The sequence below is a fragment of the Corvus moneduloides genome, chromosome 8, assembly GCF_009650955.1.
Source record: "Corvus moneduloides isolate bCorMon1 chromosome 8, bCorMon1.pri, whole genome shotgun sequence".
Lineage (NCBI taxonomy): Eukaryota > Metazoa > Chordata > Aves > Passeriformes > Corvidae > Corvus > Corvus moneduloides.
The window spans coordinates 15,057,898-15,081,860 of NC_045483.1; the positions used below are offsets into that span (position 1 = coordinate 15,057,898).

The window sequence follows — 23,963 nt, forward strand, 5'->3', positions numbered from 1 at the left end:
CATCAGGGTTCAAACTCAAAGCAGGCCTGCATAAAGGACTGCTTCTTCCATCTGCCAGGAGTACACCCTACTCACAGCATTTGAAAGCTATCTTAGCAGAGGTCACCCTTAGCAAATGCCCTTTTCCTCTTCAGTTGTGGCTATGTGAAAAATAAAAGTCTCTCTGGAACTATTTTGGAAATTAAATCTGCATTTTTAATAGCCTCAGTATGGCTCCTGCTGTGTTCTTCAACAAACATTTTCTGATACCCTGTATGAGATTTGCCTCAGTTTGCATGTAAAAAACCTCTGCTCTTCTGAGGTCAAGTGACTTTAGTGGATGATCTGTACCTTTGAAAGTTGCTCTGACTATCTTTGTTACCTATTGAAGGGCTTGGCAGAAAGATCGCGTTCAGCATTGTGATCTGAAATTGATTGGGATCAGACTCATTCTAATCAGCTCTGGCTCAAAGTAACATAACACAGGGCTCTCTGCCAAGAACAGTCTGATCTCAGCTCCTGAGTGCTTCACAGTGAAGTACTGCAGCCCTTGGGCTTCCATGCACAGCAGTTTTTTTCCTAGGGTAAGAATGGAGAACAGGTTGGTGGATTAGAAATGCTTTTATTTTGGAGGGCCTGTAAGGAATATGAAGAATAGCACCTGGTATGCTCCCAGGAGATTTGTGTTGTTTTGTCTTGCAGAGGTGGAATTTCTGAATGCCTTTCCAATTCAGTGTCAGAGAAAGAACTGCATTGACCCAAGTGTGAAACACAGTAGCTAAATCCTCACTGGAGACAAGTAGTCACAGCAAATCAAAAAGATTAAATAGTAAATATTGTATATTACCTCTGTCACTAGTAGAATGTGTTATCTATATTCTAGTTTGTCTTTATGGTTTATTGAGAAAGACTCCCAGGACAGCCATGGTGATGTCTTTGGGGAAAGGAATAGAACAGAACAGACACTCATGGATTGCGTATCAGCTGTTGGGGACACCGAGTGATTGTTTTGGAGACATTAGGTCTTCAGGATGGGCTTTTCCTGCTGGCTTATTAACTTCAAGAGTAATTTAAACAATTCCGTTTGATTCACTGCCCCATAGATGGGAGACTGTCAGTGTTCTCCTCTCCAGCTGATAATGATCTCATAAATATTTAGAGGACAGCTTAAGGAAATAGCCAAGTGTCAGAAATATAAGCAATCTCAGGGTGAGAATGCTGCATGCACTTAGTTAATTTTTATGTTTCTTTTATATGAATTTAAGTCTTAGTTAATCATGATGAGATGTTTCTCTGAAGGATGATTGGTTCTACCCTGGATCTTATTTTCCAACATGAAATTGCCACAGGCACCATATTAGACTTTATTATGCACATTTTCTTTTAAAATTATCTTCTGTGCAACTTTTTCTTTTGTTTTCAAATGAATACCACTAAAATGAATTAAAAGAGCAAGGAAACCAACAGGTGTTATAAAGACAATATTGTGTTATGAAGACAACATTATAATGTCCAAACTAAAGCAGTTCAGACTCAATTGCAGAATGTTTTGCAATTATTGCATAAATTTGGCTTTCCAGGTTTATGGCTTAAATTTCCATTTGGTATGAGACTCCTGAGTAATGTTGGAAGTTATTTTCATGATGTCTCCCTTTACCACGTGAAACAAGTATAGTGGACTCTACCTTGCAATACAAGCTCATTGTAATATACCAAGATGGTCATACAACACTCCAGAGTGATAACAATAGGAAGAATCCCATTACCAGTCTTTCCATATGTGTGAACACACACATGTATATTTCTAGATAGGTACTGCCTATGACAAACCTAGTAGTCTAATTGAATTAATGAGACAATGACTCAGAAATTCCCAAATACCTGACTTAGCACTGGATTTATTTTGGACACATACCTCCTCTAGTCCTCATTTTCCAGTGGTGAAAAAAAAAGGTGTGTTTGCATATCAGATGATTACTAGCTTATTTGCCCATTTGCATAAAAATAAAATCAATTTCACTCTTTGATCTTGCATCTCAATGAGTTCTCTTCAAAGGAAATTATGCCATGACAGTTGTGCTTTGACTTCAATTTGGGCCAAATTATGTTCTTTACTTCTGTCTATCTCTGCATTTCAGCTGGTAGAGGGGGGTAATATCCAACTGCAACAACATAGGATATTTAAAGAATGACAAAGTGGAGATGCCTAAATGCAAAGCACATTATTCTAAAGTAAATCCTGATGGGAGCTATCTATGCCTGGAGTGCCACCTAGGAGAGTTCATGTGAAAAGAATACAGGAATTGGAGATGCTGCTGCAGTTCATATGAATATGGATTAGATGGCTGAAACATGTCCTGAGGAGGAGAAGTGTCAAGAATCCTTTTATCATCTTTCATATGAAAACAAATGAAACTACTATTCAAAGATGCAGTGAAATCAAAGTCTTTAGACAGTGGACATGTGAGAAATTACGAAGATGAAAAAAGGCACATACCTAAAGAAATACATCAAGGGAAGAGACAGAAGAGGACTCTATCGAAAAGATCAGATCTCCTAAGCACCTGAGGAAATTATGAAATTAAGGTTTATCAGTATTATAAATACAATAAAAGTGTAGTGTAGTAGAAGAAAAATCATGTCTAAAATGGGGATTTAAGAAAATGCACTGTTAGGAAAAGATGAGGCAACAGAACAAAAGTACACATGAAGTGATAATCAGTAAAGAAATAGAACTGAGATTAAAAAATAAAAGACAATGTTGGGGCAAAAGTGAATGAATATAAGTAAAGGCTGGAAATCAGAAAGTTCTGAACATGTAGGAGCAGGTAGAGTTTGATTACTTCTTTGAAAAGAATGATGTGACAGGTGTCTATAATGCCTGAAGACTGTGCTCCATGATTCCGAAGTTTACTCTTCTACCATTCAACCCCATGGAAAGAGAAGGCTCTGTATGGGTTTTGCCATACAGTTAGCACTCTATGCATGTAATTTTCTGATCTTCTTCAGAATGCACGGCTAACTCACCCCTATTGCCTTTGTAAGATTCTGAAGTACCTGGAATACAAACTAACCTACCACTTCAGGCAAGCAGAGTTACGCTCCTCTATGAGTCATTGCAGTAATGGGGTCGGTTTAAAAATTGTAGTTCTTTACCTTTGAATTCTTTCAGGTTTTCAGTAGCAGCAACACAATTTGCTCTTTATTGCAATGCTTTCTCACTGCTGCCACAAAGGCAGCAGCAGTTGGCAACTGGCAGAAAGCATGTCACTGTCTTGAAATCCAAATAATTTCTAAAAGAAGAATGATAGTTTCATAGACTGTGAAAGTATTAAAACCCATGGCATTAAAGAGATCTCTGATTAACAGAACCCAAACAATTGAAAAGGATATAAGTCACACACACACACAAAAAACCCAATTCTTTATACAGCAATCCTTCAATTCCCTCAGTTTCACCCAAACTAAATTAAAATGAGAACCTTCAGGCAAACTGCCATTAAACAAAAATTCTTAAAAGGAGAATGTGCAATCTAATTATAGTGTAACAAATGTGTACCTTTCATCTACAAGGCTGGTACTCCAAATTATAATAGTCAATTATGATTATATAATCTATTAAAAAGAATAACCAAAGTGCTATAATGAAAAGGAAAAACCTACAAAAGAACACAAAAGACACCTCCAGTGGCTCAAAGTGATGTAACAGAGTACCCTGTACAATTTCCTTTCTCGTGTAGCCTGTATTTAGATTATGTTGCAGAGACAAGGGTGCTGGCAGTCACTTCCTGAATTCTCAGGAATTCATTCTCTATGGCTTGTGCCATAGAGAATTATTTTTATGGTATCCCATGAATGCAGCTACCTGGAAGTAAAAGGCAGGCAGCTCATAACTAGATCAATAAATCACAGTTAAAAGACGTACTTCCTTTTATTTTGCAGGCTATTAATATATTTTTTAAAATTCCTTCCTTCCTTCCTTCCTTCCTTCCTTCCTTCCTTCCTTCCTTCCGAATTCCTTCCGAATTCCTTCCGAATTCCTTCCTTCCTTCCGAATTCCTTCTTCACAATTTTTTAATTATATAATGACACAATTAGAAAAAATACTGGGAAGTGCTAAAGCATGATCAAAGTTATGGACTAGTTTCTATTCTGCAAGTGAACAACTAGACCAGGGCCTTTCAACCAGAAAAGATGAAACTAGGGGAGATATGAAAACTATACAGTATCATAAATGTTAGAAGGGCGACAAATAAAGAATCTATCCACCACCTTTTTAAATACAAGAAGTTAGGGGGCTCCAATGAAACAAAGAATTTACTTTATGTGTGGGTCAGCTGAGGAATTTTGTAATAGGATATGGTAGATAGTAAACCTATTCAGACTCCAAAAGTGAATGAGCAAATTCATTAAAGGAAAATATTCCAGTGTCTCTTGAACTAGTAGGCACTACCACTGCCTTAGGGACTATCTGAACTGTGATGCTCTGGAGGTTCCAAGAACACAGTATTTTTACTACCTTGTTCCTGCACTCTTCTCTAGACATCTGCTATCAGCTGCTGTCACAAACAGAAATCAAGTCAGCTACTTCGCAGCAAACACTCCTTATGTGAAAATTACAAACTGCCCTTACTCTAATGCATTTCCTACAAATTAGATACAGTTTAAGGGGAGCATGCTGCAACTGTGGGAGGACTGAAATCAGGTGTATTTGATCCATTCCCTCCACATTGTCTGTGATCATACAGTCTAAACCACAAAACTCCATGTTGATTTAATGACTTTTTGGTCAAGAGTTTTCTCATGTAATATCTACATTATATCTGGATTTTACCTTTGCTTAGCTCTCCGTCTCTAATCTACTATTAAGAAGTCAAAATCTCTAATAATTTTGATTCCTGGTGTAATTGTTGCTAAAGAGATCTCAGTTCATGTTCAAAATCTAATTAGAGGTGAATGAAAACTCTCTCTGGTACTTTCATAGTAAAACCTGTTCCAGCATCCTTTAATAAAACAATTTTAGTCACAGTATATTCACTTAATCTATGCTAAAAATTCTAATTTCTTTTCTGGCTATAGGATATTATTAGTGCAAAGTAATGTTTTTATTTCTGCCTTTTGAGAACTCTCACCTATGAGAACCTGATTTGTCTTCTATATATTTCTGTGTTTAATGTGGTGCTCACCTGCATGCTCAGTCAACCTCAGACTCAGAAGTAAAATTTCACAGACATATATCCATCAAAACTCCTTTCAAAAAATGCCTACCAATAAAGACCTCCTAGGAACTTACACTTCCTTAAGCAACACTCTAAGATATATTTATGGATGAGTGTAGATATTAGGCCTAATTTAGGCACCAGAGAAACTTTTCCTGTTTTGTTTTGGTTTTTTTTAATATATAATGCACTCATGAGTCCAGCCCATGAAAGTCCAAAATTCAGGGTTCTTCTTGGGCACATTGTGCTGCCTGAAGAAAATATTTTGCCAAAAATGCTGGTAAAATACAGTTTAATAAACATTATATAATAACACTGTTACTGGATTCATGTTTGCCTTTTTTTCCAGAAGTACCAGGCACTCACTGTTTCCCATGCTTCAACACTTGTTCACAAAAGCCTGAGTTACCAAATTGTAAGTATATATCTTGTTCATATCAACTTAGTTCGAAAATATTAATAAGAAGACAGCATGTATATGAAAGACTGCAATCTGTCTGGGTTTGGCTTTCTTCTCAGTAGTGTGCCATGACTGTGGAATGTATCCAAATAATATTTAATTAGGAGAAATCTTACAACTGCAGGATGACTTTTATGGGGCAGTTAATCAACGTATCTTTGTTTGCTTCACAGTGCTTGTTAATGTATATTTTAATAGAGTATTAATCTTTTCCATAGAATACTACATACCAAAAAAAAAAAAAAAAAAAAGCTCTTGCTTTGTTTGATGTACTGTGCACAGATTAATTAATTAACATACTTCATTTTGACATAGAATTATAGATACACAGGAAAACAGAATAATGAAGTTGGCACCATTATTTTCCAGCAGCTCTAAAATTTAATTACAGGAGAAGAAAGTCTATTCTCTCCTTCCACCATGCTTTTACAATGGAGATAAAAGACTGTGATGTGGCTTAAAGTTAAATTAGGATTCACCTGCTCAAAGGTTACTTGTCCATTACCGAATGCCGATTCCCATTCCCAGGCTACAGCCGGTTTACTCAAAACGATCTGAGCTGTCTAACGGGGTTTACTTGAATTAAAAACTGGCTTATGCGGGTGGTGGTTTTGAAGGAATGCTTGATCTTGAACCTTTGATTTCAAGGGGAGTCCTAATGAAGTTACTTGAGGCACCCTAAGCCCTGTGGATAGCAAAAACGGGGCTAATGAACGTAAAGCTGGTGGCACCGGCTTGGTTTTGTTTGTGGTTGTTATGGTTCGAACTGCGTCAGGAGTTATGCCATAAGCGTGCAAATACTTGGCCACCTGTCTTAATTCTAAACACCGGTTCATCCAGTAAATCCAGCGGTTTGGAGAGCCGGTGGCGGCAACGCGAGCCCGAGGGCTCGGGCAGACAGGGTGGGGATCACCCGCCGGCGGCAGCAGCGCCCCAGCACAGCGCCGGTCCCACCTCGGCCACCAAGCACCCTCTTGCCCGGCACCAGCCCTCCCTTCCCGCCGCTTCCGATCGCCGGCAGAGCGCAGCTGAGAGAGGACCGGCCCCGGCTCCCGCGGGGCCCCGGCGGCCGCAAATCGCACTGCAGCGGGCACGCTCCTCAGGGCGCAGGGCCACGCCACCGCCACCCACCGCGGCGAGCGGGGAGCAGCGGGCGCGGAGCACACGGTGCGGCGCGCAGCCATCCCCGGTGACTCCCGGGGCGCGGCGGGGGCGGGCGGCGCCGCAGGAGGGCGGGAGCCGCCGCAGTGAGGCCGCGCGGGCGAGGCGGCGGCGGCCGTTGCCATGGCAGCGCTGCCCCGGGCCCGGGCCTGAGCGGCGGCGCGGGAGGGGCGGGGGCGCCCCGCGGCCGGGCCCGGCAGGGGAGGGGGTTAAGGCGGGCGGGCGGCGCCGCGGGGGTCGCCGCCGGGGGCAGCCCGCAGGCGGGTGTGGGGATGAGCGGCGGCGGGGGCCGAGGGCCGCGCTCCGAGTGCACAGGGAGGCTGCGGAGGTGAAGCCTCTGCTCCCTCGCCGGGCGGGATGGAGACTCTTGGCGCTGCAGAGGACGTGTTTTATGAGGAGGAGGAGGAGGTGAACTGCTACGACTTTGAGCCTCTGCCGACGCTGCTGGAGGATGAGGTGAGTGAGGCAGGTGCGGGGACGGAGCCGCCGCCCTTGCGCTCAGCTGTGGTGTAGCGGCCTCAGGGTCCGCCCGCGGGAGGCGGCCGGGGCCAGGGGCGCACCCGCCCCCCGGGAGCGGCCAGGCCGCGGCCACAGCGCCGTTCGCTTTCCGTGTGTGCTCCTCCGGCTCCTCGCTGCCTCCTGCCCCGCGGTCCCAGCCACCAAGTTGGGCTTTAGCCCATTCCCGTGCACCTTCTCCACACAACAGCAAAGTCATGGTCCTTGAGTGCGGGATGTCTCGTCACTGCTGTCGTAGCCGTGGGTTAATGCTGCAGTCGGCAAGTACGTGTCCTTGTCGCACCCGATCAAGGGAAATTTACACGGGCAGAACAGTTTCCCGAAGCTGTCAGCCACTTTTTTGTACAGCCGTATATCGCTGCCCTGTGCTAAAAGGCCTTTGACACTGGGAAATAAAAAACCAAAAAAATAAAACTGTTAAATCTGTTTGTTCAGTTGTTATGCAGAATAACCTGTAGCTAAACCCAGTTCTTGTCATCACATTTGTCTGGATCTATTATTGGTTTTGCACTTGCTTTTTATTGCTCTTGCTCATCTTTTTATCTTTTCACGTGATGTGTGTTTCTTACCCCCTAGTGAATGTTAGGGCAAAATGTTTGGAGATTTCTTCCTTTTTTAAGTAAAGGTTTGGTGAACCATATGTGAGCTGCTCGTTCCCTGAACCAGATCTTGCAAACTTTCTTATTTGCTACATCAAGAATCCTGCTGAATCAGGAGCTAAAAGCACATTTGAAAATGCGAAGCCCCTTTCAGCTTTCTCAAGTCACCCAGTGGCTCAGCAGTTTGGCTCTTCTACCATCTGTTATATTCAGTGCAGTAGGCCCTCTGCACTCAGACTGGCCAATGCAAAATCTAGGAGGAAGGTGGTAATGGTCTCATTTTTTACATGTTGGCTTAAATACTTAGAGTATTTCCTCAGAACGGAGAAGGCTAAGGGTCAACTCTTCTGTACAAGAAAGAACTGAGCCCATTTTTCATACCTGCTCAAGATATACTTTGTGGGTTCCCATGAGTCCCACCTATTTAGTTATTACAAAAACATAAATAGTTTCAGTATTTTTGTTGGGAGAATGAGCATGACCTATCACCTGGTGATTAGATAAGTTAATAAAAAAGGGCTGCTTTGAAGAGTACTCAGCTTATTCAGGCAACCCTGTGTTTTTCTTCAGATGTGATGAATGTAATGAATGGCATTTGCCACATTTTTTGTGATTCTGGAATAGATTGTTTTGAAGTTTGTGTGAATTATCATGGCAAAAAGACTTAGGTGTCAGAAGGCTGTGAGTGCTGTTGTACGGAACACTGAGTTGCTTAGTCATTTAGTGGAGTCTGCTCTTGTCATCATTGTACCTAGTATGAAGAATGAGGTTGGTGTCTGATGCATGTGGGCTTTTGCCAATATGTGAAGTAGGAATCTGCCTGAACTGGAGCATAGAAAATGCTGAGGATGAGGGTGTGTTTCCAATTCCTCTCTTTACTAGAACTTTCTTCATTTCATACTCCTTAATATTCAATTTCAAAATTTTTAAGAAAGGATCTGTGGCCAATTAATTTATTTTTTATTCCTACTCTCTCTTAATTATCTCTGCTTAATTATATGCTACTGAACTGTTTTGTACTTGCTGAAGAAAATATAAGAGAAAGCTGAGAACTAAAGTGAGCAGTTAAGCATGGTTGCCTGACCAGTTTACTTTTTGTAGTTCTTACTGTTAAAACCAGACACTTTCATATTAAAACCAGACACAAGTGTCTTTTGCTGAAAGAGACAAAAAAGAGGCATCAGGATCTCTGATATGTAGCACATTTGAATGAAGCAACTTCCAGTGGTCCAAAGTACTGAAGCAGTTGCTCACCAGAAGCTTCAGCTTGCCAGAACCTCCTGTGTTACAGTGTTAAAAGGATGGGTTTTTTCCACAGTGAAAGCTTCTGGTCTGTGTTTCTTTGGGGATACAAGCTAGTCAAATGCAAGTCTCAGTGTTTTCAATGCTTCATTCTCTACAAAGGCCTTGCTTAGCTGCAGTAGCAGCTTTAATAAGTAAGGTCAAGAAAGTGCGATCATTGTGGGAAATATGTGGTTTATGTGAAGTAAGTAACTTACTGCCCTGGAGCATTGGAAATAGAAAGGCCTGCCATATGGTACTGGTGGTGTTTCATATTTTTGTATGTTTGTTTTAGCTTCACCTAGCCATCCACTCTTGACAGAAGCCACAGAACATTCATAGGACTTTTTTCCTTTTTCCTTGCTTTTTTTTTTTTTTTTTTTTTTTTTTTTTTTTTGTTTGATGTTTTTTTGGATGGTTGGTTGGTTTGTTTGTTTGGGGTTCTTTTTGGGTTTTTTGTTTGGTTTTTTTTTTTTTTTTGTTTTGAGTTTTTTTTCTGTATTACATAACTTTTTCATTCCCTGGAAGGAAAATAAGCTTACCTGACATGAGAGCATTACCTTTTGTTTACTTCCCAAACAACCACAAGACAAAGATGTTTATGTAGGTTTATACTGTAGATATCATTGCTGATAATTATTGTCTGCAGTGGAGTTCAGCCTCAAACCTTGACTTAAAAGAAGTTCTCTCAAGTCCTTATTGTGACTGGAATTTGATATTGAGTCTGTCTTAAAGATTGCAGGTTTAATTTTTTTCATGTGCACTCTAAATTGAACCTATTTTGTCCATACATACAGATGAAACTCTCATAGTTTTGCATCTTGATTAGTGAAGCATTCTATTATTTTTCTTTTGTGGCAAATGCCATCATGTCACCTAGCTGGAGGATTCTAGGAGAGTTAAAAATTATTACTGGTTCATTGTTTTGATCATAGGACTTTTATTTTTTTTAACTCTTTTTGGTGGCCATAGAATAAGCAGTGTGTCTCTTCTATCCAAGCCTATCCTCATCCCGCTGCTCAGTTTGGTCAATTTCAAAGCCTAATGTTTGTAGTAGAGCTTCTTGCAATGTGTTTTTATTTGCAGATAGAAGAACCTCTGTGTTGCTCTTCGTGTTTGGAACAGCTTCCCTATGGAGATGTGCTAAACTTCCTTGCCCACCTGCCAACTCTGATGGCAGCATTACACAACTGTACTGAGCACAGCACAGAGAAAATAAGATTTTGTGCTGAGATCTTTTGCTGTTCTTTATTATGTAGGACTGATTTTAATGAGACCAAGATCCATGATTGGTGCTAGAAGGCACTGTAGTAATGCTGCCATTAGTAAATCAATCCATGTCTAGGCTGATGAAAAATAAGACCTTTGAAAAGAGAAGTTAAGTTTCCCAAATAACAATGAGTGTGCTTTATTTCCTGCCTCATATTTATTTGTTAAGCATTGTAGTTTAGACTAAAAGACACAATACACTTTTGGACTGAGGTCTGGTTCTTATTTGAAGGATATCATGAAAGCAGTGCTTAATTCTCTGAAAGACACGTTAATAAGCTGTTAGCCTCTTCTGTATATGGTAATCCAGATATTATTGATATTCTCCTGTGCTGAAATAGGTAAAGAAATTTATAACTGTTCTCCAAGGGATTAAAAGTTTAAACCACAGCAGGTTTCTGATCTGTAAGATACTTCACATCCTCTTTTGCTGACGATGACGTACTTTCTTTTTTCTATATGCTAAGCAATGTGTATCTACACCTTCCATTTAGGGTATATTTAATATCGCTGAGAGCATAGTTTTTAGTCTTAATTACTTACATATAAATGGGAAAATACTGTGTAATTAATAGTAATTATAGCTCCGATACAAAGTAACTTCTGTAGATTACCTTCCAGTTTTGTTGCCTTATTTTTCCTTATGGATGGAATCAATGTTTTGTTTGGGGTTTTTTTTCCCTCATTCCTTTAAGTTCGTGAAAGCTTTACTTCTGTAGCTGTGGGTAATGTATTGGGTTTGTATTCCAAAAATACCCATAGAGAGACTGGTTGCTTTGAGCCAAGCATTGTTTCTAAACATCTTGACCAGGAAAGCCACATTGGAAATTTTTTTGGGGCTGGACTCACAGCCTTACAGTGATAACAGGGTCAATGCAAGTTGACAGCAACTTAGAAACTTAAGTCCATGAGCTATTTTGGTCACTAAGAGCTCTGGATGTAATGGGGAGGCCTAGGGCAACGGAAGTGTTTGGTTTTAAGTCCAAGTATAAAAACACTTTTCCTATGGCATGTTTGACTTTTCAGTGTTTATTAAATGGTCTACATCACTAAACTTCACAAGAGCATCATTCTTAACACAGGCTAATCTAAAGGGTACTTTTTCCCAGATCACAAATGGTCAGGAGAAGTGCTGTGAAGAGAATTCTTAAGTAGTTTATATAAAGACACCTGGGAGAACTTGAAAGGCATGGGTGAAACAAAATGTTTTCATTTAGTCTCCCTGCTTTTACCTCCAAATGGTCTGTTTCCTTTGATGCAGTGTTTATTTAACTTACATATCTCCCATAGTATTTTTTTTTATGTTAGCATACTGTGATATCTTTGTTCAGGTTAACTGCACTTCTTAAAACATTCTGTGTTGAGAGCAAAGTCATGCACTTGGTGTTTCTTGGGGTGTTAATCAGTGTCCTAGGAAGTCTGAGAACTTGCTGGAAACATTACTTGTAGCCAATTGTGTCAAATGTAATCTATGATACAGAAAGTTGTGTCATGAAATCCAGGGTAATTTATTAATTCATATCTTGGCAGGAGAATGTGTCCCTTGCTGATATTTTGTCACTGCGGGATAGCTGTCTTACTGAGCAAGATATTTGGGCAATTTGCCTGGAGTGCTGCCATTCTTTGAAGAGCATTGCCCATTCTGCAATCTTCCAGACACTCTGCATCACTCCTGACACTTTGGCTTTTAACACCAATGGCAATGTATGCTTCATGGAACAGCTCAGTGGTAAGTATTTGTGTTTCCAGGCTGTTTTACAACTGTGCAAACTCATAGTGAGAAACTGCAGTAAAACATTACATTCTATTTTTAAGACTTACAATTAAAATAAAGGTAAAATAAAACTTATTTTGGAAGGGATGTGTATATGTACGTGTGAAACTACATGTTCAGTTTTGTAATTGATGAACAAAGGCTGTTCTGAGTTTGCTTAGACAATTCCCCCTAGTTATTTTAAGACTCATCCAGGTAATAAGTCTTCTTTATGTCCATTTTAAACATGAAGATTAGGTACTTGTGTTCCTGTGTACACAAGTCTCTACCTTTGTAAAGCATGTCTTTCATCTCTTACAGATTGTCTAATTTCATAGCTATGTTCTATTTCTAGATAAGTCTGATATTCAGTGTATCTTGCTGATTGTCAACATAAAGAATGGAACAATTCCAGTGCACATTTGCTATTAAAAAGGAAAGTTCTGTTGAATAAAGGCCTCTTTTTTTTTTTAAAGCTCTCTATTGAATAAAAAATTATTATTCTTTTAAATCATGATTTTCAGACTTGGCAAATCTGAAATGAATTTTAATACGTTAGAAACCAGTATGTAGTGGCATGAAGATGTTCAGGTATCGTAGCAGGTGGACAGGGTGATGACCTTTAAAATAACTTATTGTTTCATCTTAGATGAAAAGGCATGTTATGGTTGCTTTTCCTTTCTCATTGATGCATCTCAAGATGATGGGTCTAAAGCCTCTTAATGTTTTACAGAGGAGGAAAAAAACCAAACAGCTCTTATGCTATGGTACTTTTAAATTTATGACAGCTCATAACTAGGAGAACCATTCTATTCTATATACACACTAGTCAAGTTTTTGTTGTGATTTCTTTAACCTACTTTATTTTTTAACCTATGTCAGGATAAGGGTTTATTCTTTTAGTCAAAATCTAGATCACAGTATTTAGAAAAAATACTAGAAAAACTGAGGAAAGGTGACATCGCAACCAGATGAAGATTTGTTGCCTCCTTTAGGATTAGGGATGGTACTTCATATAAATGGAACATCATAAAATATAATTAATAAAGATGAAAATGTATCTTCAGAATTGTTGTGATGTTTGTTTTTTACTAAATTCTTCAAATAGACATGAGTCAACTTTTACTTCCATATTAATAGGGTAATGTGGAATCAACTTCCTTTATTTTAAGGAGCTTGTCATACCTTGAAATTTAAAAGAAAAGAAAAAGAAGCTGCCTTTGTATAAGCCAATGAAAGACTAGTTGAAGAGAATAAATCTAGTGGATAAAAAATGCTCCTCAACTGAGATCTTTGCTTGTAGCTAGGAAGGAAAATATCAATTTCTTCTTAAATGTTTTCGTCTAATTGAATAGCTGGCAAACAATTGATCCAGGAATGCTGTATTCAAGGACTTAAAATGTGGGATAACAAATTCCCATGCAAAGCAAATGTACAAATATTTAGTTCCCTGAAGTCATGTTAGTCTCTAAGGAAAAGATTTTTCATTAGTTCTCTTTAAAGAATGTTATGTTTCCCATAGGAATGCAAAAAAGTTACGCATGCATTCTACTTCTCTCACACACACTCCACTATGTCTTTGGCTCTTTCCCTCAGATCTTGTTACTGTTTGGTTAAAATGTAGTTTATTAAGTAGGCACTTGAGGAGATTGTTCTTTTCTTGCTTCCCTGTAGTTGTTGCCTATGGATTTATTCTTCCAGAAGAAAATTATAACCTCTGGATTTGCTTGCCACTGAGAGAAAGCAAACAGCCTGTCATCTCTGCTTTAGCAGGAAGTTCTGCTTCCTGCAGGTTCTGTGGTACTAAAGTGACAAACATTCAATAGGATGTTCTGCCAAGGGGTCTGATACCTTCTTGTCTCTTCAGATCAAACAAATTCCCATTGTAAACATTATATTAGAAGAATACAGTGAGCTGTACCAGTGATAATTTAAATACTTGTACAGCCTTTAAAGTGTTCTATGGAAAGAAAGGGAAAAAGGACTGGAGATAAAAAGGAGCAGTAGTCTGCAGGTGGGGGAGAGAGGAGAATAAAACATCTGTCTGTTAGTTCCCTTCTCATTCTGCCTCCTCTGCCCACCCCCAAAATCACAAAAAAATGTGGTGGTGGGTAAGAAATGCAGAATTAGTTGCATACCCCTCTTTTTCAGTGGGAAAGTACATTTGGGAATGTCATAAGGAGCTGTAAATCAGTTACTGGTATCTGGCTAGTCAGCCAGGCCATGTAGCTGCAATGTATGAATATGCAAAAAAAGCCATCTCTGGTAGTCTCTGCCATATAACTGGGCTTAGTGTCTTCACAATAAAAACTTTGCGTTTCACTTGCAAGTGAAATAAGAAACAGGCACAAACGTTCTATTAAAGCTAAAGTTACGATGATTATGCTGTGCCTCTGAACATACTATTTTTCTCTTCTTGTTGAGAAGGGAAACACACTTTTTGCATGTAAATCATCTCAATCATCCTGGCTTCCCAGAAGGATAGGTTAGGTGAGTTGAGTATGTGAAGAGTAGGTTTTTTAGTTGGGCTCTTGTTTAATTCCTTGGCGTTCTTTACTGGGTTCATGTGACGTAAGTACACTGTGATACTGTGTACCTGCTTGGATGCAGAAGCATCATCAGTCTCTTTTAAGATGGTCTTTTCTTCTTTTCACCTCCTCACTCAGAATTGACTGCTGTAGTAGCTCAGTTCTCTGTTCAGCAGCACATGTGTGGGCAATTTACTTCCTCTACTCTTTTATCATAAGTAAAACAAACTAAGCAGAAAGGTCAGAGTTCTAAGATGAAGAGACAATTAGCTGTTCAGACTGGCTTTGCTGCTTGAACCTTTATCACCCAGGTCTGCAGTGGAAAATAGTGAATGGAAGTGTCCAATTCATCAAATCAGACCTCTAAGCCACAGCTGAGCCCCACCAGCTTAGGTGATAACTGGGTCCAAACATAAATGCCTGAAGGCAAGAAGTGGTTAGACATGTTAAATGTATTTCTTTGTGGGTGTTTAATCGGTTTTGTTTCTTAGTAGGAAAGTTATGATACCTTGAAAACAGCACTTTATTTTACTTCCAGCACTAGTAACATGGATAAGTTGTCTGTACATCAAATTGGAGTGAACCAGAATACTGCTATACAAAGTTTCTTTTGTCTCAGATAGGAGTGTATCATTAAATTTGTATCATCAAATTGGTTTGTGGTTTTTTTAAACAAGACTACTAATTTCTAATCTGGCATGTTTCCTTTTGTTTTCAAAGATGATCCAGAGGGTGCCTTTGTTCCACCAGAGTTTGATATCACCGGTAACACTTTTGAGGCAAGTTCATAAATTTATATCTGTAAAGTAGAGGGGGAGGTTAATAGTTTTAGTATTTCTGGCAATACCAAATACTCAGCATTCTCAGTATATGATTTTAGAGCTTCTAAAGATTTTGTGTAGTAAATGGTGCTGTTGAGATATGTTTTGTGAAAATAAAAAGTAAACTTAAAATGCTGTATTAATTTTCTGCATAAACATTTGTTCACTAACTGTTAAAATGTGAGAATCTATTTTGGCTGAATAATGTGTTGCACTAAACCACAGCTGGCCTATATTATGTTCACTGGTACCCATCACTGGTTACATTGGCTTGTTTGGGGACTAGTCATGAACTTTTATGACTAAATATAAAATTTGTTTGCTATCCTCTTCAATAAAATAATTCAGGGAAGGGTAATCAGCAATTTTATCTTTGATTTAATGAAGAAACAGATTACTATCTGTTGCTTTGCAATGCACAAATGCTCTACATTGTTAAATTAAATTAGATTTGAATTGTTTATACTAATTCATTAGCCTCCCAAGTCAACCATCTCATTGCATGCTACAGGAGCACTTTCTTGCTTAATATCCTTCTTCTTAATACACTATTTTTTCTGGCATGTATTCTTAGATAATTCAAATGCTTTTATTAGCAACACATTTAATTCAAGGTATGTTTAAAAATATGGTTCTTTATCGTTCAGTACAATATCTTTTGCTTTTCGTAGTTGTAGCCTTCATAGTCATTTTAGTAGTTCTCTGTGTTTCTTGGTGGAGGGCGTGGTAGTGGGGAGGAGGAGGAGAAGTGAGCCTTGAAAGTGTGTAGTACTCATGTTAAATGAGAATGATAAGGCAGGGAGGGTGGTATAATAGAATATGAAATAGTGCAGTCCTTGCAGGTTAGAGAGGCAACATTTCACTCTGTTGCTATGCTTTATTAATATATCTACATGGGCCAGCAGAGCTCTAGTCATTTTGTGCTCACTCTCCTCCTCATCCCTGTGATGGTTTGCAGGGAGTCTTTCTTTGTGGACAAGGACTGTTAGGAGGTGGCCTGCATTGCCTGTAAACTTGGCAACTTTATAAGCCTTTATATTCAGATGTGGTTGAGGAAAACAAGACCCAAAGGTGACTGGGTTTTGTTTCTTTCATTTTGTTATGCTTCTGAAGCTGGACTTAGATTTTACATAAATATGTTCTTCATTCCTTAACAAGATTCAAAGACTTGACACAGAAATGCTTACAAGATTTGCGGAATTATTTGCTCCTTTGACCAACTTATTTCCCCCAACCCTTTTTCCGTGTCTAGAAATTGCTGAACTTGTCTGCATAAAGTAAATAGATACAATGAAAGAGGTTCAAAGACCAAGGAGATGGAACAAGGTGAAATAGGAGTTTGGAAAGACTGTGGTAATACTAAGTGACCTGAAATTTTAGTTCTGTCTGATAGACAAGGCTGTTGCATTCCTTTTGGATAAAACTCATCTGTGTACAGATTTGTTGTTTAACTCTTCTCTTTCAGCAGCATGTGCAAGCCTGTTAAGCCCCAGTGAATCCCAATACAAAGCACAGCACAAGCAATTAAACAGTCAGTGAAAGCTGTTTGAGTCAGGAGTGGCTCTAAACATTGAACATTTTACTCCTTTTGCAAAGGTCGTTGAAGATACATGAAGGTACACATTTGTGTGGAAGGAAGTCAACATGCTCTGCATTGTCTCTTGTGAAGTGGGGTAAGGGCTGGGTGCACTGATTTCTGTGCGTTGCTGCTATTTCTTTATCTAACAAGTTGGGAAGCTTTCCAAAGCAGGGAGAGAGTGCTACAACAGTATCCTGTTGCCTCAGCTGTTTTTCAATAGCTATCCTAGAGCAATACACAGGACTGAAAAGCAAGGGCTTTCCCCTGCATTGAGGCAGAAATGTATTGTTTTACTCTGGGATTTGTGTGCATTTGGTCAGACGTCTATGGGATTCAGAGTATTTATGGAATTTCAGAGCTTTGCCTCTTGCCATGTATAGAGTTTGGTTGAGTGTTTAAGTGCTTTAGTACCAGACCGACTTCTGCCAAGGATTCCATGCTGATCTCTGCTTGCTTTTACTTTTGCAGTTTCCAAGACCTACAGTGGGTTAATGCTTGTGTACTTGTTACAAGGGTTTTATAATATTGTAATCTTTCCAAGCTGGCCATTTCCTTCTTGGTGTTAATACGTCAAGTTCTTCTCTTTTCCAAAAGTATTGATGCTTCTGTCTGTCCCCTCACCCCTATTGTAACCTTCTACTGTGCAATAGCAGAATAGTACTGCTTTATATACATCTCCTGGCCTGTTGTGCTTTCTCAGTATTATGAGGTTCTTTGATTACAGTAAGCTGCCCTTTTTACAGGGGTGTCAAGTCTCTTGTGTTACTCCTTGCTTCTTCCTTGGTAATGGCCTGACTTGGTTCTTCTTTGTTGGATTGTTTTTGCAGCTGCTTAGTCTGCTTTGTTTAGAACAATGGCGAGTAATGTTTGTATTGAAACTGTCTGATTCCAATATAGAGAGAAAAAATTAGTTTTGGAACTACTAAGTATGTTCAGGATGATCTTTGATAGCTGTTACTCCAGCGTCAAAGCTCAGCTGATTTAAAATAGTTATGTCAGCCAGAGGTTTTGCTTGATTTGAGTGCAACCTATTTTGCGGCTTCTAAAATGGAAGCACACAAGGAGATTTGTATGGCTACTGGATGACTTCCTCCTCTTTAAACTCTTTTTGAAAAATTCCTTCAATTAAAGCTACAGTTATTTCAACAAGAGATGTTTTGTTTCCTGCTTGAATTACTGATCCAGACCTCTAATGGTATTGTGACTCCAGCCTAATTAGTTGCTAAACTTAGCTGGAACTCACAAGCACACAAGGGTAATAGACACAGGAAACAAATTGAAATGCATTACTGTCCTGGTGTCTGAAACAAAGCTATTAAAGATGTCGGTTTCTAGTTGGAATTTCAAATAGCAAGAGATCTAAAGCTTTGTCCAAATGACAGTGCACAAGACTGAAAAGTAATTGATTTCATGTGGTTGGTTTCAGCCTTGTGCCTTCTTTCCTGACCTGCTCTCCATTTGTAAAGTGGGAATAATAGCACCAGCTTCACTTACTGTTGAGAGTTGGAAGGTGAAGACCAGCCCTTCAGCTTCAGTGTCAGGTGTAAAATAGACTTTTTAGAGAGAAACATGGTTAAGAAGGAATTAGCTGTGAAAGGGGCTTGTGGTACTGACAGTGAAGTGCAGCTGAACTTCCCATGGTGACTTTAGTGCTGCTACACTTCCAGCCTGTGGGGTTGGAGGAAGGATTGCAGTTTCTGAGCATCTGAAGAGACCTTGAAGTCACTATGTTGCTAAGTGGTTGGAGTGGCATTGAATAGGCTAGTTCTGGTATGTTCTCCTCTTCCAGGTGTATGCGTTGTGGGGTATGCCCAGCCACTGCCCTGGAGGGACGTCTGCTGAGATAAGGAGATTGCTCAAATCTCCCAGCAGAACTCCCCTGGAAAGGCAACTACTTTGCAGTTACGGTGAGAAGAAGACAGACCCAGAATCCTCTGGGAGACCCTATGCAGATCTTTTGTAACCCATTGGCCTTTACCCTCTGACACCCACCCCCTGTATCCCTATAAAGCCAGCCCTCTGCCCCTGTGAGGGCAGAGAGGTGCTTGTCCCTAGCTCTCCTTTGCCAGAGTACAGACCAATAAAGCTGCCTCGTGCAGAACAGCTACACGGGCCTCTCGTCTCTCTCCCTGGTCTGGCCTGGAGGCTGCCCTGCAGAGCTGAGCTGAAATCACGAGCTGACAATCACTAAAGAGCTGACAGCTTCTGCATGGGCCCTCCAGCCAGCAGCTGAGGGAAGACACCAGGCCTCAGGAAGACGATCTCTTTGGGGACCATCTCTCTGGACCGGTCACAGCTTCCTCGGTCAGAGCTACTGACCCCTCACCAGCTGTCATAATGCATGCTTGCAGTACAAAGGCAGAAAGGTAGCCAGAGAGAGTACTGCTGGGCTCTAGGACAGCACTGAACTAAAACAGAGGATCTTCTGGCTATCTGTTCGTGTTAATTTTTTTCCCGTAACTTTGCTATCTCCTTACAGACTTCCATTACCATTGTGCTCTAGTAAATGTACTATTAAGAACTGGTGCTGACAAGAGAGAGAGGCAATAGGAGATAAACTTTGGAGTTATGATCCATACTGTAAGTCCAAAGAAAAGGTGAATTTCTCTACAGTACACTTATTATAACTTGCACTTCTCCTCTTAATGCAAATGCAGGCATGTGATGTAACTGTGTTCAGTAAAAGTTTTCACATTACCGAAGCTGTCACTTGGCTGCATCGGTGGAAAGATCTCACTGTCTGCTTTTCCTCTAAACTGGAAGTTGTGCCTGAATTTGCTATCGCAAGTATTGATCAAATTTTTGTTCTCACTGAATCTTGAGCTAGAAGTCAGTTAGAAGCATCTGGAGTATAAAGATTAGCATCTAATTTTATCATTTTCTACTCATCATACTATAGAGAACAGCAAAGAATGTGAATTTTTCTGTTCTTGAAAACCATTAATAGACTCAGATGCAAAAATAATATTTTAGGCTTCTTTTAAAATTTGCCCTGGTTCTGCCTTCTAAATAGGAAGAACTTTAGCCTTTTTCCTAATGAAGGTGGTTCCTATTTCATTTTCTTGCCTTGAGCAGTACAGTGTTAGACTTAGGAAATTTGACCAATGGGAGGCTCAACATGAATAGTTAAATATTGTTGAGTTCATTAATAGCCTTACTTCTATCACTACAATACAAGATTGCCTCAGGTTAAAAACATTGGCTGTCTCAAACCAGTTTCAAATAGCTATTTGTCTGCATCACAAAACTGCCATTGAGTCTCACACAGAGGTTCATTGATGTGGAACACCGCATTTCTAAGATATGAGCTTTCAGTGAGATGAAGGACCCATGTCCACTATGTGTGAGCTTGCATTTATAATATTTTAATAATGTGGCTATTCAGTTTTGCTTGTTCTAGTGAACCTTTGTGATAGAAATCAGTGAATTTTCGCTCTTGTCCATAGATTGGATAATACTTCTGTTAATTACTTATTTCATTATTTAGTGGCGATAAGATGCAGTAGTTCAGAAGCCTCAGTGTGCAGCAGGATTAAAACCTTCAGAAATTAAAGTACTGAAAAAGTGATACAGAGTTAAATACTACCTTGAAGAGAAGGAAGAAATATGGGTTAGAGAAGGGGAAGAAAGTGAAGTTCGCGCTTCCTCTTTTTCTCATCTACAACTTGTTCTTGCTTTTATCTATCAGGACAGGAGTGGGGTATGCTGATCCCTCACCTGTGAGAGAATCACAACTGGAAAAGGCTGAATGCTGTCACTGTCTTTGTTAGAATGTCATGGCTGTCAACTTGCAGTTCTCAGTGGCTGGTAGTTGATTTACATTACATAAAAAGAAGTCCAAGTGTTTCAGCAACGTTAAAAATAAACAAATGAACACAAAGTGGTAGAACTACTGCAAATAGAAAAGATACAAAATAAAATGTTATCACATTTTTTTAAATACTAAATTATTAAGATTCATATAACTTATTCCTATGAAATGAGACAAGGCAGTTGGAGTGATAAATACAATATACATACAAATATTTTATGTACATATAAATGCATGGGTTGAAGTGTCAAATGAAACACAGTGTTCTACAGAATAGATAAAGAAAGGCAGGTTCAGGGTGTGTGTACGTATATATATATATATATATCTGTGTCAGGCCTACTGAAGAAAACTGAGCAGTTTCATGCTGCAGTATTTCTCAATAGCTGATCATCACTAACCTCGTGCTCATGTCTCAGCTGTTGGTCCTTCTTTAAATGTGAAAGCCTTTATCTTTCTCCCAAATCCAAATAGCAGACAGTAAAAAGAAAGTCTTGTCTTTGTGACTTTCCTAGTCTTTTAAAGCAGTAGCTTTGAATACTTTGAGATTATCTCTATTGTTCTATTCTTTCTTTAGCTCTCAGTGCAGGATGAAAAAAGAGAACTTTTATATGTTCTCCTAGAGGGGCTTTTGGTTTTGTGTTTATCTGGTGGGGGAAGCAAGTCTTTTGAAACACCTAGTGCCTTTTTTCTTCAGTTCTGTTTCCTAGTTTCATGTAGCCTCCCCTTGAGACTAATTCTATCTAACAGCAGCAAGGCTTGTCATCAGCAAATGGTAACTTATCTCCTCCTGTAGTCTAAACCATTCAATCTTCTGAGCGTTATTTAAAGCTGTCTTTTCCTTCAGTGACAAAAATAAATTACTTTCATTTGGTTACCTCTGCGTCTACTGTGCTATAGAACAGAAAATGGAATCTTCGTGTTCTTGGTTTTACATCAGCGTCCCAATTGAGGTTCCGTTCAGGAACTTAGGACTGAGCAGACACCCTTTAGTTGCTTTACACGAAGTTAACAAAAGGAGGAATGAGGCCAATGGGACTTTTTTACAGCAGTCTTTCTTTGTTTGTTTGTTTGTTTGTTTTCTTTTAATGCCTAGACTATCTTAAAGTTTATAATTTGGTTACCTCAAAAACCTACAGCTTGTTGCTTAGTCCTGAAGTTGGGGTTGCAAAGTTGTCATATTGATCTTTGCTAGCAAACTTTTTGAGAATATTGCCAGTATTTCTACAGTTTTGTCTCTAAATCTGAAACAACTTTTCAGATTGACTTATTTTTATTGGAAACAATTTGTCTCCTGGCAGAAAAATGTCTTTAGAAGAAGAATTACTGGTAACCTGGTCAATGAAAATATATAGAATTTTAGGTTTCTTCCTTATTCGGCTACAAGATTCCTATAAGAAAGCATTGTTAAAGTTAAGATATATAATTTTTTCCCCTAGGATTGGTGAAAATGTACAAAATAATTTTTAAATTATCTTATTTAAGAATTCTTGTTTTGTGAGGAAAAGACTGGGAGTGAGGAGAGGACTTTGTGTTCTGTGGTTCTTGTAGTTGAAGTTTACTTTTTTAGAAGCCCGAACAGCTGTATTGGATAAATTTGTGGATTGTTTCCATCATGTGCAAAAAACTATGGAAAGGAGAAGAAATTGTTTTCTCCTGTTACACTTGTGCAGGGTCATCATAAAGCTCTGGGCTTCTTAATGCTAAAGATGCATGAATGTTTTGGATCAGTTGTTTCTCTCCAGCCTCTTCCACATAAACCCTCCTCATTAGTACTGATGCTTTCTCGGCTGTGGATGAAGTTGTCTTCTTTAGCCCTCTTATCATTATCTGTCAGTTTCTGGTGCTGCCCATTCAAACTTATTTCTTTGATGGATCCATCATCATACTGGTCTTACTGGCAGAACTTAATTTTCACTGGTCCTTTCCACTTATTTCCGTCATTTACTCCTTAGAGTGGTTTACAATGCTGTTGAAATGTAAGCCTGAACCCTTAAAGACAACATTGAATTATTCCTTATCATTACTTGTTATTAAAAGATTTCTCTTTCATTAATTTTATGCCTGTTTTACATGGATATTCAGGTCACTAAGAGATCCATGATCATTGCTACACTGGATCTGGATAATTTATACTCCCTGAAATAGTGGCAATTAATTTTTACCATTTGCATGAACTGAAAATCGAGCCATTTCACTAGTGTATGAGAACATTCATTAATACCACTATTTTTGAAAGGTTCAGGAAACAATTGACTTAGAACTAGATGGTAGAATGGATGACTTCCTAATCTCGAGATAAAATTTCAAGACTAGTTCAGTTTCCACTGTCAATTAGATGGTTGTTGAGATTTAGTTAACAGAGCCTTCAGGATTGTGACAAAATGGTTGTCACTCATACATCAGTCTCCTTAGTTACAGCATTTCGGGAAACCTTAGAAGAATAACTGAGAATACGCTTTTGAAGCTGAGGATAGTGTCTCCTGGGAAATGTGTTGAATGTGACTTAAGTTTTCTTAGATAAGCTTGCAACACATTTTGAATTAATCTCTTTATATATACATACTCCAGGATTCTTGAACTTTTCAGCCCTTTCGCCAAGTTTAAAAATAAAACAAAACAGAACAAACAAAAAAAACCCCCAAACAAATAAAACACACAAGCCAACAAACAAACAACAACAAAAAAACCAAAACAAAAAAAGCCCCACAAAACAATCAAAAGCCCCAAGCAAACTTCTCCTTTCTCTTAGCTGTAATACTACTGTACTTGAGTAGAGAAGGAGCAAGGTTTACTTCTGCAGAAAACAGTCCCCTGAAACAATCAAACAAAAAAAATAACCAAACTGAAATAAGCTGCCAACCCTTCCCCTCCAAATGTTTACGTTCCTGCCATATAAAATGAGAGCTACCTATTCATTGGCTATTTTTGTCACCTCCAGCTGTTCTGTGAAAATTGGTATTCTGAATGCTGTCATAACAAGATAT

The 23,963-nt window shown here is 39.1% G+C and overlaps 1 protein-coding gene across 1 annotated transcript in view; it reads left to right on the forward strand.

Moving 5' to 3' along the window:
• Positions 1 to 7,075: 7,075 nt before the first annotated feature.
• The window catches only part of KNDC1 (kinase non-catalytic C-lobe domain containing 1), a 66,548-nt gene continuing 49,660 nt past the window's right edge, over positions 7,076 to 23,963 (forward strand). The window contains 3 exon segments of the mRNA XM_032116196.1: positions 7,076 to 7,275; positions 12,015 to 12,213; positions 15,486 to 15,544. Of these exon segments, the coding sequence (XP_031972087.1) occupies positions 7,177 to 7,275; positions 12,015 to 12,213; positions 15,486 to 15,544 (357 nt within the window). The 5' untranslated portion in view covers positions 7,076 to 7,176.